The sequence below is a fragment of the Mustela nigripes genome, chromosome 17, assembly GCF_022355385.1.
Source record: "Mustela nigripes isolate SB6536 chromosome 17, MUSNIG.SB6536, whole genome shotgun sequence".
NCBI lineage: Eukaryota > Metazoa > Chordata > Mammalia > Carnivora > Mustelidae > Mustela > Mustela nigripes.
Window position 1 is genome coordinate 12557211 of NC_081573.1, and position 15505 is coordinate 12572715.

The window sequence follows — 15505 nt, forward strand, 5'->3', positions numbered from 1 at the left end:
ACACATGGAAGCAATGTGGCCTGCAAGTCCCATCCCCCTGCCAGGATATTCCCATGGAGTCTCCCAGGTCATGCCCTCAAGATAGCCAATTATAGGCCCTGCTCTGCCGGGAAGTCTTCAATACCAGGACCCTGAGGCCCTTAGCTCACACTTCCTCTCCAGGTCTACATAATTCTGTAGACTGTACCTCTCTCATGTCTTCAGACCCTACAGATGAAAGCCCACACCTTCCAAAGGATTCTCCCTTGACTCACACTTGTCCTTGTCACTTGACAACCAATAGATGTGTGACAAACACAAAGAGGTTCCACTACCACCCCAGTACTCCCATGGATCCCAACTGAGGGAAAGCCTCAAATGCTGCTGAGAAGTCTCCTCGCCTGCCTCTAATCCTCTCTGCAGTAGGACACTCACAACCACTGTCAACCTAGGATCCTCCTACACCATCTTCTACTTCTCTGCTGCCCATGCCGGCCCTCGACACTCAGGAACCAACCATTCTCTACTGAACCTTCGTGAAAACCCCAGCACTAAGGGTCTCCCTGCCAGGCACACAGAACCACAAATCACATTTGCCCCAGACCTTTTCTGGCACGAAGACTCTGAAACACCCCAGACACGGTAAAAGCTGACCACAAAATTCTGCTGAAGCCCTAGAACACGGAAGAGAGAACAGCCCCAGTCTCACTGTCATCTTGTCTCAATTTTCAATGTCCTCAGCCATCTCTTCCAATCATCCCAAGCAACCTTGGCCATCATCAGCCAGATCTTTCTCTCTCCTTCACCCATGGTGACAATGCCGGACAACCACCACCACATGCTGCCCAAGACAACCATTCTTCCACACAACGTAGTAGGATACTGAACCTACTAGCAGCTTTGTCATTACACTCTGTGTTCCGTTCCTAAATGTGATCCAAATCTCCACCCGGGTCCACATCACAGCCATCACTTTTCAAACCCTCCATCGGGAACTTTCCCTACTGTCCCAAGCTTTGCCATCCAGCTCCCTAGTTATTCCATGACTCACACTTCTCTGACACATCTGAGATTGTAAACAATGTCAAAACAATGTAGGACATCCCCCAGAAAAATCAACCTACGCTACCTTTAATCCAGTTAATGGGAGCTTCCGTTCGTTCAGCTACTAGGAACTGTGAAAATCACTAACTGCAAACTTCACTAAAATGGAGTCAGGAGGTTGCAGCAGAGGGAGCTCTCAGGCACTGTCACAGTGATCAACGGCAAACGGAAGAGGAAGACAGTGACTTGACCTGGAATGGGCACACTCCTTCACTAGCACAGATCCAGAAAGACAGTCTTTCCCGATCACCCACCCAACAGTCAGCCACCGGGAAGACACGACTCCTACCTTACTCCCGTCGCCTCAATGTTGGTAACAGCGTTCCCGACTTCGCCCCTTCCCCCATAAAAAGCATGACCTCCCTCCTCTTCTCCGCACTGGCTACTGCTTTGACTCGGGTTCTTCGGTCCCAATCGCTGTTCCCTGTCGCTCCCACAGAAACAACATCTCTGCGAGTAAAGTGTCTGCAGTTTTCTCTTCAAGCGTCACCGACCAAAAGCCCCGGGGTTCCCCTCACTACCCCCCCCCCCCGTTCTCATCTCCCCTGCGACACCCACAATTCGCCTCAGCCCTTCTCCGAAAACAGACCAACAGCAGCCGGTTCTCCAACATCCAGGGCGGACACGGCGGCGGTCCGGGCCACTACCAGCGACCACCGGGAGTCCCTCCTGCTGCGCGCCCTGCCTGCGCGCTCACCCCCGGCCGCTGCGCTTCTCCGCGGCCCAAGAAAGCTCCCTGACACCCGGGTTAGACCACCTCCCCTCACCTCCAGCAGACACGGCCTCGGCAGACAGCGACCGCGCGGGCCTCACCCGCCGCGCCGCACACTGCTCCGGACATAACCAATGCAGCCGCGCTGTCTCCCGTTGGTGGCGCGGGCCCCCTGCAGCTCCCGTCCCGGCGGCCCCTCAGCCCCGAGCCCGCTCCCGGACACAGCCCGCCGGCGCTCCCACACGGGCCCTCGCCCACCGGCGCCTCCCTGTCCCGGACACCGGGGCCTGGGCCGCAGGGCCGCGAGCAGGCGCCCCGCGCTCGGGCCTTTGGGGCGTGGGGAGGGGGGCCGGCGAGGACAAGCATTTACCTCAGCCGAGTCCCTGGGCGCGGCCGCCGCCATCGGACTCGGTGCGCCGGCAGCGGGCCGGAGGGGAGCGGACACCCGGCCTGAACTGTGTGCGGCGGGGACCACGCCTCCCGTCGCGTCTTCACGACCAGTCACCCAGACCCTGAACCCGCGTTCCGGAACCTGAAGAGAAGAGCAGACGCTAAGAAAGATAAATACATACACAGCAGGGAACGTAGCCGGAAGTCCCGCCCCCAGCGCATGCACCCGCCTAAGAGTGCCGCGTCCTGTTCCCTCATTGGCTCTGCGTTCTCCCGGCAAGGGCTCTTCCGGGTGGTGTGACTTCCAGAGCTCCCGGGTCTGGGGTTGGGCGTCCTCCACCGGGAATAAGGGAGCTTTGGTTTCGTGGCACGCTTAGGGATGCTGGGAAGTGAGGCTCCTACCCACAGGGACTTGCGTTGCTCCTTGTCAAAGGCGGAAAAGAGCCCTTTTTTCAGACTCTATGACGGTCAGTTTCCCAGGTAGAAAACTATTATTTTAGTTGCTTCCAGATTCTTTTACTGATTTAAATAGGATATCATTTCGTACAGCGCTTCCAAAAGAAATGGCTTGTGCGTAGCTAGAAAGATGTTGTTCATTGAATACTTCCACCCTGAAACATTAAGAGTCAGTTTTGGACTGGTTAGGAAGAATTCAAAAAAGTTCCTGTTAAAAAACAAAAATTCAGGGGCGCCTGGGTGACTCAGTGGGTTAAGCCTCTGGCTTCGGATCAGATCATGATCTCGGGGTCCAGGGATGGAGCCCCACATCGGGCTCTCTGCTCAGTGGGAAGCCTGCTTCCCCCTCTCTCTCTCTGCCTACTTGTGGTCTGTCCGTCAAATAAATAAAATCTTTTTTAAAAAATTTAGCCCAGGGATGCCTGGGTGGCTCAGTTGGTTAAGCAGCTGCCTTCGGCTCAGGTCATGATCCCAGGGTCCTGGGATCGAGTCCCCACATCGGGCTCCTTGCTCGGCCTCTGCCTGCCTCTCTGTCTGCCTGTGCTCATTCGCTCTCTCTCTCTCTGTCTCTGACAAATAAATAAAATCTTTAAAAAAAAAAAAAAATTCAGCCCAGTACGTTGCGGATTGGGCAGTATTCCATCTGGCAAGTAGAGGGGAGCTCCAAAGCACTACAGGAAAGGAAAGGTTTTTAAAGGTTGGACAAGAATATCATAAACAGATAAAAAGGGATTATGTCAGATGAGGTCACCTTACTGTAGGAACGAGAGAGTCTTGTTAGAATCCCTCATCTTTCTTTGAGGGGGTGGAGAGACCCCATCTATGTAGATTGTCTTTTTGGTACTAACCAGAAAATCCCTGAATGGGCTCATAAACTATTTCTGGGGGAAGTTAAAAGGGCAGTGTGCTTTGGTATTATGCCCTGGTTTGATGACATGGTCTAGCCGAAGTGACTGCATTTGGGCCAATGGTTTCCTCTTTCACACCCCTTAGAGGTCTGTTGACATTTAAGGACAAGGATGGTAGGTCACACTGAATTTCAAGGACAGTGATGCAGTTAGCCTCTGGTTCCACACTAAAACTCTCTTGCCTGTATTGTGATTGTGTCCCATCTATTGAGGAACATTTTTTTTTTAAGATTTTATTTATTTATTTATTTGACAGGCAGAGATCACAAGTAGGGGGAAAGGCAGGCAGAGAGAGAGAGGAGGAAGCAGGCTCCCTGCCGAGCAGAGAGCTCCATGTGGGGCTCGATGCCAGGACCCTGGGATCATGACCTGAGTCAAAGGCACAGTCTTTAACCCACTAAGCCACCCAGGCGCCCCAATTGAGGAACATTTTTTTTTTTTAAAGATTTTATGTATTTGTTAGAGAGAAATTGCACATAAGCACAGGGAGCAGCAGGCAGAGGAAGTAGCTGAGCAAGGAGCCCAATGAGGGACTGGATCCCAGGACCCTGGGATCATGACCTGAGCTGAAGGTAGATGCTTAACCGACTGAGCCAACACTTTTATCCATATATTTCCATGTACTCAATTCCTTTCAGGAGTCTGATATCATCCCAAACATAGTGCATTTTAACCAATGCTGTTTTGGGTACTGAACACTTGTTGCCATTTGCAGTTGGAGCAAGTGTGCAAAGGGAGAATCTGAGCCCTAAAATAAAGGGTTATATGGGGGTGCCTGAGTGGCTCAGTGGGTTAAGCCTCTTCCTTCAGCTCAGGTCATGATCTCAGGGTCCTGGGATTGAGCCCCACATCGGGCTCTCTGCTCAGCGGGGAGCTTGCTTCTCCCTCTCTCTCTGCCTGCCTCTCTGCCTGCTTGTGATCTCTTTCTCCATCAAATAAATAAATAAAATCTTTTTTCTTTTTTTAAAGGGGGTTATATGAACCCGATGAACTCACCTCCTTGCTGGGAACTGGCTCTTCTTTCTTGAGGCACTGGCATTAGTGTCACTTTAGGAATTGAAGTTATCTCCAAAAACAGTGGTGAAATGCACATTTTGGGAAGCATTTCATAACATTTATTGAGCTATGCACATTTTGGGAAGCATTTCATAACATTTATTGAGCACTTCAAGACAGTGGCAGGATAGCTATGGGGAAAGCCACATTCCATCTTCCTACACATTGATAAAAGCTTAGAAACAATCATAATCTCAGAGTACTTTTTAAAATATATTTTATTTATTCATTTGACAGACAGAGATCACAAGTAGGGAGAGAGGCAGGCAGAGAGAGAGAGAGAAGGAATCAGGCTCCCTGCGGAGCAGAGAGACGGATGCGGGGCTTGATCCCAGGACCCTGGGATCTTGACCTGAGCTGAAGGCAGAGGCTTTAACCCACTGAGCCACCCAGGCGCCCCTCAGAGTACTTTTAGAAGAAACCTTAAGAAGTGGGAAAGGATAGAATCAAACTGAGCACGTGACTCTGCTAGACTAATGTGGCTGGTCATTCTGTGGCTTTTATCTCCAAATTTTGACCTTTTCATTCTTGAAAGTATTGAACAATGCTGCTGTCATCCTTCAAAGTAAACAGCCAGTCATTTTACTAGCAAATTGAGTTTATTCAGGAATGACAGAAGAATTTCAGGACAGCAGGGCAAATCACAAGCAAGTCTGAAGATATAGAAGGAAAGTCAGCTTTTATGAGGGTTTAAGAGAAGCATGGAGAGGTTTGCTCTCAATAAAGGTTTATTGAAAAAAATGAATTTCTAGTTGTGACAATGTTTCATTGGCTGTGTGGTGGCCCTGGTTAGTGTGTGGTTGCTGGGGAACCATCCTTTTGGTTCAAAGCAAATTAAATTCCTACTGAGAAAGCAACCTCCCTTGTCAAGTAAAAATAATATTGCTATTTCCAGCTGCTTATTCATTCCTCCCTGTGTAAATGCTCCATTTTTTTTTTTTTAAAGATTTTATTTATTTATTTGTAAGAGAGAGAGAGTGAGAGCGAGCACAGGCAGACAGAGTGGAAGGCAGAGTCAGAGGGAGAAGCAGGCTCCCTGCGGAGCAAGGAGCCCGATGTGGGACTCGATCCCAGGACGCTGGGATCATGACCTGAGCCGAAGGCAGCTGCTTAACCAACTGAGCCACCCAGGCGTCCCTCCATTTTATTTTTTTAATAGTTCTTATTTATTTGGGCGAGAGAGAGAAGTGGGGGAGGGGAGAGGGAGAGACAGGGGCTAGATCTCATGATCCCAAGTTCATGACCTGAGCCAAAATCAAGAGTCAAATGCTTAAGACTGAGCCACCCAGGTGCCCTATTAAAGGTCCATTTTGAATGTGGTTTCCTTCACTAATTTTAACACCACTTTGGAGACTTAAGGAGGAAATTTATGATACCCAGAACAGTTAAAATGAGAGGGAAATTGAAATGTCATGTTTAGGGGCACCTGGGTGGCCCAGTAACCTGGACCAGTTAAGTGTCTGCCTTGGGCTCAGGTCATGACCCTGGGGTTCTAGGACCAAGCCCTGTGTCAGGTTTCCTGCTCAGTGGGGAATCTGCTTCTCCCTCTCCCCCACCCCTCCCCCTGCTTGAGCTCTCTCTCTCTCCCTCTCTCAAATAAATAAAATCTTAAAAGAAGAAATCTTCTTTTAATATTTTATTTATTTATTTGAGAGAGAGAGGTCACAAGTAGGCAGAGAGATAGGCAGAGAGAGGGGGATGCAGGCTCCCCGCTGAGCAGAAAGCCCGATGCAGGGTTCGATCCCAGGACCCTGAGATCATGACCTAAGCTGAAGGCAGAGGCTTAACCCACTAAACCACCCAGACTCTCTCCCTCTCCCTCTCTCAAATAAATAAAATCTTAAAAAAAAAAAAAAAAGAAAAGAAATGTCAAAAAAAAAAAAAGAAAAAGAACTGTCATGTTTATTCACTGTTCTAACAAATGTGCACTGAGCACATACTGTTCTAACAAATGTGCACTGAGCACATACTCGTGTCTCAGGAGCTCTAGTATAGGAGAAATTCAGGCACAAGACAAGCAGTCCTGCCTTCAAATGCCTTGTATTATGCTCAAGGAAAACTCAGGAAAAAGGAAAGCAGAATTACTGTTATAGTCTATGTTAGAATGAGGTAGGTACAATGGAAACAAGGAGCACACTTGCACACTTGCTCCAACTGCAAATGGCAACGATTTTGTGAAAAAAGGAGTCCAGGTATAATAACCAACTGGGCAGAAAGGAAGCCCTCGTTAATAACAGCATCACTGAACAAGGATGAGTCCTGCAGTTTTTATTTTTATCAGCTGAAAATTTCAAAGACCTTATTTGTGCAAACACCAAATGCATTCAGATGGCTCCAAACCAAATTAGGTAAAGGCTTTTGTAGACCAGAAGGGAAAGCAAAGCAATACGTTATGTGACTGCCTATTGCTTAAGGAATTGTCTTACTTGGAAAACCAGGTGACTGTTTTGTGTGTATGTGTTTTAGGTAGGCTCCATGCCCAGCACGGAGACCAACGTAGACAGCTTTGCATGACTGGGCATTTGTAGGTCTCACCATTTACGCACTTACAAGACTTTGCTCCAGGTTGGGTTTCAGTTTGCCTCTGTAGGTGTAGAGCATCGGAGCCACTGGCATCTAACGGCCTCTTTGCTGATTTGCAGTTCCAAGCAAAAGAAGCCAGTGGCTGGTGGCTTCCTATGGCCTCTCTGCCCTGGAGACCCTGGGACTCCAGCCCTTTAAGCTTTTACCCTGCTTGGCTCACTGCAGAGGCACTCAACAGGTGTGCTTGAGAACCCTTCGCTCTGCTGCTCCTCACAGAGTCCCTGTACTGGAGCGTGCAGGGAGGCAGCCTGGCCTTCCCGGAAAAACCGGTTTTCAGTTTCACCTCTGCCCTGTCCTCTCCATCAGCTTTACCTCAGCTCATTGGAAATGCTCATTCTCAGGCACCTGGGTGGCTCAGTGGGTTAAGCCTCCGCCTTCTGCTCAGGTCATGGTCTCAGGGTCCTGGAATGGAGGCCCACATCGGGCTCTCTGCTCAGCAGGGACCCTGCTTCCCCCGCTCTCTCTGCCTACTTGTTATCTGTCAAGTAAAAATCTTTTTTTTTTTTTAAAGATTTTATTTACTTATTTGTCAGAGAGAGAGAGAGAGAGAGCAAGCACAGGCAGAGTGGAAGGCAGAGGCAGAGGGAGAAGCAGGCTCCCTGCGGAGCAAGGAGCCCGATGTGGGACTCGATCCCAGGACGGTGGGATCATGACCTGAGCCAAAGGCAGCTGCTCAACCAACTGAGCCACCCAGGCGTCCCTGTCAAGTAAAAATCTTTAAATTAAAAAAAAAATGCTCATTCTCAGCCCACAGCCGAGACCTCTTGACTCAGACACTTTGGTGGTAGCCCAAGAATTAGTTTTTTAAGAAATGTCTTGATAGAATAGATGCAGAGTAAAATATTCCATCTGCTAGTTGTGGTTCCTGAAGACAGGGCACTTATCTTTGTCATTTACATGAATCTCTTCTATAGTGGCAGGATTTCAGAACAGAGGCTGCAAAATTTATTAGCACACGTTTATTCTCTTAATTAAAATGTAGTGTTTAGAATGTCTGATTGTCGGGGCACCTGGGTGGCTCAGCGGATTAAGCCTCTGCCTTCAGCTCAGGTCATGATCCCAGGGTCCTGGGATCAAGCTTCCCCCTCTCTCTCTGCCTGCTGCTCTGCCTACTTGTGATCTCTGTCAAATAAATAAATAAAATCTTAAAAAAAGAAGAAGAATGTCTGATTGTCTGCTATTAATGGGTTACTACTCCTTTATGAACATTGAAAGTGAAAAGCTTCTAACCACTCTACCTGGTGCAGAAAAACAATGTTTGCAGTATGGTATACTTTTAAAATTGCCTTTTCATATGAATGGATTGCTCTGTGTGTGTCTGTGTTCAAGTACCTGTTTCCCAAATCCAGTTTTGGCTGCCTAGCACTTCAAAAGTCAATACTGAAGAGACAAGTGGTGATTGGAAATGATCATAATCTTTACTCAGGAGGCTGGCCACCTAGGGAGAAGGTGGGCTCTCATACAAACCCCAGCTCTGAGGTTTCTGCCTTGCCCGCAGGTTTTTAAAGTTAGGACAGTGAACCAGTATAGGGAGTACATTGGTCCACAACATTTCTTGACTACATACAGATTCGATGGTACTATCTATAGATGGGATCACAGTGCTGGGAGGTTGTGCAAGGGGTCTGGTTCCTTAGTACTTACAGGTTGTGCAAAAGGATCTGTATTGCTTTGTGGCATTCACAAGTGCTCAGGTCATCCTAGGAGAGAATGCATGATCTACAGATAAACAGGTGAATCAATCATGTAGGCTAAGGTGCTTGTTAAACCTTCAAGATTAATAGGTTGGCTGGAGGGCCTGAGGTGGCTTCACCCATAGTTTTTCTTACTATTAAACTTTCTAGTCAGGTTCTTCTTTCCAGCTTGTCTCTTCACTCAGATGGAAGACCCTGCTGGCAAGGCATCCCCTGATGGGAACCAAAACTACACCCTGTAGCACTAAGGACTGCCCTGAGCCAGTAAGACCCCACCCATGACTGACATCAGGACAAGGATCTGTTTGAGTTTCTCTGCCTACCTGCAAGTACCCACTTACCTTGGCCCCACATTTTCCTTCTTTAAACCCGGAAGTATTTGGAGCACTTTGGAGTCAGTCTTTGGGAGGTTAGTCCACTGTCTTCCTTCCATTGTCCTCACTAAGATTCCTTTCTTAGCCCCATTTGTTCCTCGGCCTCTGGATTTTGTCATGAGACAGGGACCTAACCTAGTACAATTGGTGCACTAAGGGTAGGTACTCTCGCACCCCTGTGCCCGGACAGCACAACCAAGTCATAATTTGTGGACAAACTCGGGCCTCACGTTTTTCCCTTAAAATGATCGCGGACAACCTAATCCGCTGTTTATTCCAGTCTACACCCCCTCACCCTCAAGAGGCGCCGGAGCAGTCCTGAAGGTGCACACGGGAGGAATGGAGGACTCACCTGCGTTCTGTGCTGTGTCCCTGAGGGGCACGGATGGCCAGAGCTCTGGACAGAGCACTGCCTTAAGGACTGATGGTGGGAACTTCGCCTCCAGAGAAGTATGGGTACTCAACAACTTCGAGGTGTCTCCTCTGTGCACCACCCCTGCCTCCCAGCCGGTACCAGGGCCTCCCAGCCCGCACCAGGACCCCCCGGCAGACCCCTTCCTGGCATAGCCTCGGAGATGAGACCATGATTCCGCGTGTGTCCGTGGGGTGGGAAAGGCCTCCGCATGTTCCCACACACCCCCCTTAGGGACCCCCTTCTTTCTGGTAGAGGCCCTATAGGGCCTCGACTCCTCTACTTTGAGTGGAGAGGGAGGCCAGCCCTGATCCGGATGTTCCGGGTGAGCCCCCACCCCCGCCGCCGGGGCGGAAATCCCAGTCTTTTCCAGGAGAGGCCCCGCCCCACCCGGCTCCCAATCCTTCCTGGCCCGGTGAGTGGCGGGAGACCGGAAGTGGCCCAGCGCCCGTGCCCCTTCCCGCGCCCAGCTGGCTTCTCCGTGAGACAGCTGTCCGGAAACACATCCCAGATTGGCTGCGAGATGCACGGAAGGTCGACACTGGGGACCGCAGTCAACTACTACAGAAAGAGATGGAATTAAATCACTTGGAGGCTGGCGTTCTACGGTGAGAATTTCTTCCAGTGTCCTGGGTGGGATCGGAGGATGCGACTCTGAACTCAGCAGGTGGACACGAAAACCTTGTCGCTCTCAGGTGAGACCGTCCAGACAGATCACCAGTCACCAGTCAGGGTGTTCAGGGACGTCCATTCACTCTGGTCTGTCAAGATTAACGTCTTCTGCCTGTGAGGTTCCTGAAGACCTCCAGTCAGCTCCCAGCCCCCACAGCTGCTGTCTGCCTGGCCTTGTCACGTCTCCTGCACACGCCAAGGTTTAGTTTTCCTCCAAACACCCAAGTAGTTTTTCAGCTTCTCAGCACATCCATTCTCACCATGGGAGAATTTAGTTTGTAAATAGGCAAATACTATAGAGTGGGGCTGGATTTTTTGTATTTCTGAATTCTGCACGTAACAAAGTCCCGACGTGATGGTAAGAATGCACCCTAAACTTAAACGTGTGTTTTTTGGCCATGACAGTGCAGGATACAAAAGTACCAGAGGAAAAATAATGAATAGCCTTCCAGTACTCAGAAACAGTTACTCCATGTAGAAAAATGATGATCAATCTATTTAAAACCCAGGACAACTCCAAAATAGCGCTACTTAAAAACCATACCCTTGAACTCTACACCAAAACTAATGTGCTGTATTAGTTTTGGCTAATTTCATTTAAATAAAATTAAATAAAATACTCAACTTAGTAAATCTGAAGATCAGATTGTCTCTACTGAACCATTATGAAATGGACAGCATCCCAACTAACAAATAGAATGGGAATCAAAGGGCCAGAAAAGTTTTAAAGGCAGGACAAGCAGGACAAGGACGTTATGAACACACAAAAAAATTATTTTGGCAAAGTCACCTCCTTTTAGGGGAAAGTGGAGACTTCTTAGGAAGATTACCTTACCACCGGGACCAGGAAACTTTAGACTGACTGAGGAAAAGTGAAAAATTGCAATTACATTAGCTATCAAGTCCGGGTTTGGTGATACACTTGTAGCAAAGTGACTCCATTCCAAGCCTGTGGTTTTCTTTTAAACATGTCTTTGTTTTACTGTCTTATTTGTAAATGAAAAGGAAAATAACTGTAACTCACATACAAGAAAATAGGAAAATGATGTTAATGGAAAAGAAATAAAAAAGATTTCCAGCCGGCAAGTAAGACATTAAAAATGCTCAAAATCGTGACTCCTTCAGGAAATGCAATCAAAACTATACTACACAGTTACTACGTTGCGCAAAATTAAAGGATGGCCACATCGAATATTGGCAGGGTTGCAGAAGAAGTGGACTTTTCATCCACTGCTGATGCAAATGCAAAAGTGAACAATCATTTTGATTGCAGTGCAGTTTTTTCAAAAGTTAATATTCACCTGTCCTATGACTCAGGTACTGAACATTAAGTTACTGTTAATTTTAGTTAATTAAGTTAACAATTAAATTGTTCTTTTTTAATTTTTATTTTATTTTTATTTTTTTAAATTTTTAAAAAAGATTTTATTTATTTATTTGACAGAGAGAGATCACAAGTAGGCAGAGAGGCAGGCAGAGAGAGAGGAGGAAGCAGGCTCCCTGCTGAGCAGAGAGCCTGATGCGGGACTCGATCCCAGGACCCTGAAATCATGACCTGAGCCGAAGGCAGAGGCTTAACCCACTGAGCCACCCAGGCGCCCCCAATTAAACTGTTTAGTTAATTTACTAAATTGTTAATTCAGTTAATTTACTAAATTGTTAATTTAGTTAACTGTTAATTTAGTTAAGTTACTGTTAATTTTATTTTTCAAAAATAAAAACAGCTTACATCTATATAAAATTACTGACACAAATGTTTTTGACTCCTTTATTTTCAACAGGCAAAATCTAGAAATAACTTAAGTGCCCATAAAAAAGATGAATCAAGTAACAGCGGTATATGCCAACATAAGGGTGTTATCTAGACAGAAAAGTGAGCAACTTGCAGAACATCACTGATGAAAAACTAATTACATACCACAAAGGAAATCACAGAGGGGTGGGGAAGAGTAAACAGTTCATTCCAAATATATAAATAACAAAAAGTGGATGGTTCCCATTGTAAAACAAATTACAGTGGTTCCCCGGAGAGGTGGGTAGGGTAAGTAGAGATTGTAGTAGGCCAGAGGTAAATAAAGCATGACATATATGGTCATTATCAGGATTATGATGGTGGCAGATTCATATCCTTGTCAAAATTTATCAATTGTACACTCTTTTTTTTTTTAAGATTTTATTTATTTATTTGACAGAGAGAAATCACAAGTAGATGGAGAGGCAGGCAGAGAGAGAGAGAGGGAAGCAGGCTCCCCGCTGAGCAGAGAGCCGGATGACCTGAGCCGAAGGCAGCGGCTTAACCCACTGAGCCACCCAGGCGCCCTCAATTGTATACTCTTAAATATATGCAGCTTATTAGCATCTGTAATTTAAACCTTTATATAGTTTTAAAAAATTGGCTCAAAATAAAAATAGATCTGGCAACCTTATGCTGACAATACCACCCTGTTCCATGTCCTCCGGGCTTCAGTCTTACCTCAGTGTCTGCAGACACAGGCAGCAGTGAAGGATGGTTCCGCTGGTGTTAACAGGAACATTGCCTGGATCTTAAGGGCCACATCAACAAACTACTGACTCCCCCCAGTCCCTTTTACTCTCTTGTATTCCTCTGTGTGTAGTACTGGCCTGGACATGGAGAACACAGGGGCTAAAAGGATCGCCAATAGCTTCCAATTATTTTCTCTGACAATGACTTTACCTACACAAGATAAATATGCCCGGAGATCCTGAGATTTGTGTACACACTGATCCTAGTCATTGTCACAGAAACTTGTCTGGATCCATTTCTAGAAGAGGCACATTCCACCCAGTTGGCTGCAGCCTCCTCCCCTTCCTGTTAAGTGTTTCTGTACCAATTATGGTTTCTCCTGCCCACTGTGGTCTTTCAACCAGTGACCCAAGCCCAGTGGGTTGTGGACATCAGGGCACATGGCTGCTTGTAAAGCCGAGGTTAATAGTGCTGACATCCCCTGTGAGACCCCCTTCGAGTAGGGAAGAAATTCATGTCACTGGCAGAAGCACTAAGAGTCTCATATCTGCTCCCTCCTGGGGCTCATCACTGAGGCTCCTAAAACACACGTCATCCAGACATGAAACGAAAAACAGAAAGCCCCGCAGATTTTGCTAGGAGGCTGTGAGGCAGCAATCAATGCAAATTTAGTCCAAACTGGCAGGCTACTGGCACAACCTGGCTGGCTCAGTAGAGCTTGATTCTTGATCTTGGGGTTTGAGCCCCAAGTTGGACATAGAGTTTACTTAAAACAAAACAAAACTGGCAAGCTATTTCCTGCCATCCTCCACTTTCTCCTCAAGCACAGCTAGTTTGAGACTCTTAGAAGTTTACCATTTGATGCTTGTTGAGCCCAAATCTATTTATAAACTACTCCCCCACACAGTAAGTAGAACATTCATGATTAAAGACTTAAACAGTAAGGCCTTGATTATCATTTTATCCAAATCAATGTGGAGAAGACAGTTCTCCAGTTTGTGACTTGGAAGCTGGAAAAACTCATCACAAGTATCACATGCGACCAACACGTTCCTGAAAAAAGGTAGCCATTCTCTGTAAGCTGCCGGCCAAACTCATGATGTTCTCTGGGTCATCACTGATGCAAGTCCATGACATGAAGGTATTCAAGGAAGAGGGAAAGCTGACCCCAAAAAGACCTCAAGTTACTGCTAATCTGCTCCAGTTCTAAGAACAGAGGTCAACTTCTCTGAGTATACTGGGGTGAGGACTGATGTGCACTGTGCGGACCTACCAGTTGGCAGAGGTGAAAGGGTCACAGAACTGTCAGTTACAAAAATCTAGAGAGCTCTCTGGACAATTCAGAAAATGCGACATGGCCACACATACTTATAAGATAAATTTAAGGAATTTCCCCACCGTAGAAGATTCAAATCAGGCAAAAGTCTCCTCAAAGAGTTTTCACCAGTGGCATTATGCTGAATAAGGAAATTGCATATTCATTATAGAACCATGCCTTTCTCTAGTGTGAACTCTCCAATGCTGAGAGAGGTTAGATTTTCCCCTAAACGATTTCCCACATTCACTGCACTCATAAGGTCGTTCTCCAGTATGAACCCTGTGATGGTAAGAGAGAGCAGTACGAGTGATAAAAGATTTCCCACATTCACTGCACTCATGAGGCCTTTCTCCAGTGTGAACTTTCTGATGATAATGGAGGGCAGTACTACTTATAAAAGATTTTCCACACTCACTGCATTCATAAGGCCTCTCTCCTGTGTGAATTCTCTGATGATAATGGAAGCTGGAACTAAAAGTAAAAGATTTCCCACATTTGTTGCATTTGTAAGGGTTTCCTCCATTATGAATTCTCTGGTGTATTGAGAGGGAATGTTTTTGTCGAAAGGATTTCCCACATTCACTGCATTCATAAGGCCTTTCTCCAGTGTGACCTCTGTGATGATACCTGAGTGCAGAGCTTGAAGTGAAAGATTTCCCACATTCACCGCATTCATAAGGCCTTTCTCCTTTGTGGGATCTCTGATGATAACTAAGGGCAGAGCGAGAGGTAAAAGACTTCCCACATTCACTGCACTCAAAAGGTTTTTCTCCAGAATGAACTCTATAATGATACTGGAGTTCATACCTACAAATAAAAGATTTCCCACATTCATTACACTCATAAAACCTTTCACCTGAATGAACCCTTAGGTGCATATTGAGGCTATTTCTTCGGGTGAAGGACTTGCCACATTCACTGCACTCATGAGGCCTTTCTCCAGTGTGAACTCTGCGATGATACTGAAGAGCACTATGAGTGCTGAAAGATTTCCCACACTCACTGCACTCATGAGGCCTTTCTCCAGTGTGAACTCTCTGATGATAATGGAGGGCAGTACTACTTATAAAAGATTTTCCACACTCACTGCATACATAAGGCCTTTCTCCTGTGTGAATTCTCTCATGATAATGGAAACTGGAACTACAAGAAAAAGATTTCCCACATTTGTTGCATTTGTAAGGGTTTCCTCTACTATGAATTTTCTGGTGTATTGAGAGAGAATGTTTTTGTCGAAAGGATTTCCCACATTCACTGCATTCATAAGGCCTTTCTCCTGTGTGACCTCTGTGATGATACCTGAGTGCAGAGCTTGAAGTGAAAGATTTCCCACATTCACCGCATTCATAAGGCCTTTCTCCT

At 46.8% G+C, this 15505-nt stretch overlaps 2 protein-coding genes and 1 long non-coding RNA gene across 7 annotated transcripts in view; 1 reads left to right on the top strand and 2 right to left on the bottom strand.

The window, feature by feature from the left end:
• The window catches only part of LOC132005136 (zinc finger protein 585A-like), a 13580-nt gene extending 11168 nt beyond the window's left edge, over nt 1-2412 (bottom strand). Inside the window, exons 1-3 of one of the 5 annotated variants that reach the window (XR_009400732.1) lie at nt 2166-2412; nt 1373-1533; nt 7-1226 (exon numbers count right to left, since the gene is read on the bottom strand). The gene's annotated coding sequence lies outside the window, so the exon portion shown is untranslated. The other 4 variants (XR_009400733.1, XR_009400734.1, XR_009400735.1 and 1 more) reach the window with 4 other exon arrangements.
• Nucleotides 2413-10307: 7895 nt separating this feature from the next.
• LOC132005164 (uncharacterized) overlaps nt 10308-15505 on the top strand; it is a 10083-nt gene continuing 4885 nt past the window's right edge. Inside the window, exon 1 of the long non-coding RNA XR_009400747.1 lies at nt 10308-10363. This is a non-coding gene — a long non-coding RNA (uncharacterized LOC132005164). The remainder of the gene's footprint in view (nt 10364-15505) is intronic.
• LOC132005110 (zinc finger protein 345-like) overlaps nt 12101-15505 on the bottom strand; it is a 26651-nt gene continuing 23246 nt past the window's right edge. The window contains 1 exon segment of the mRNA XM_059381895.1: nt 12101-15505. This exon segment is cut by the window's right edge and continues 2 nt beyond it. Within this exon segment, the coding sequence (XP_059237878.1) occupies nt 14278-15505 (1228 nt within the window). The 3' untranslated portion in view covers nt 12101-14277.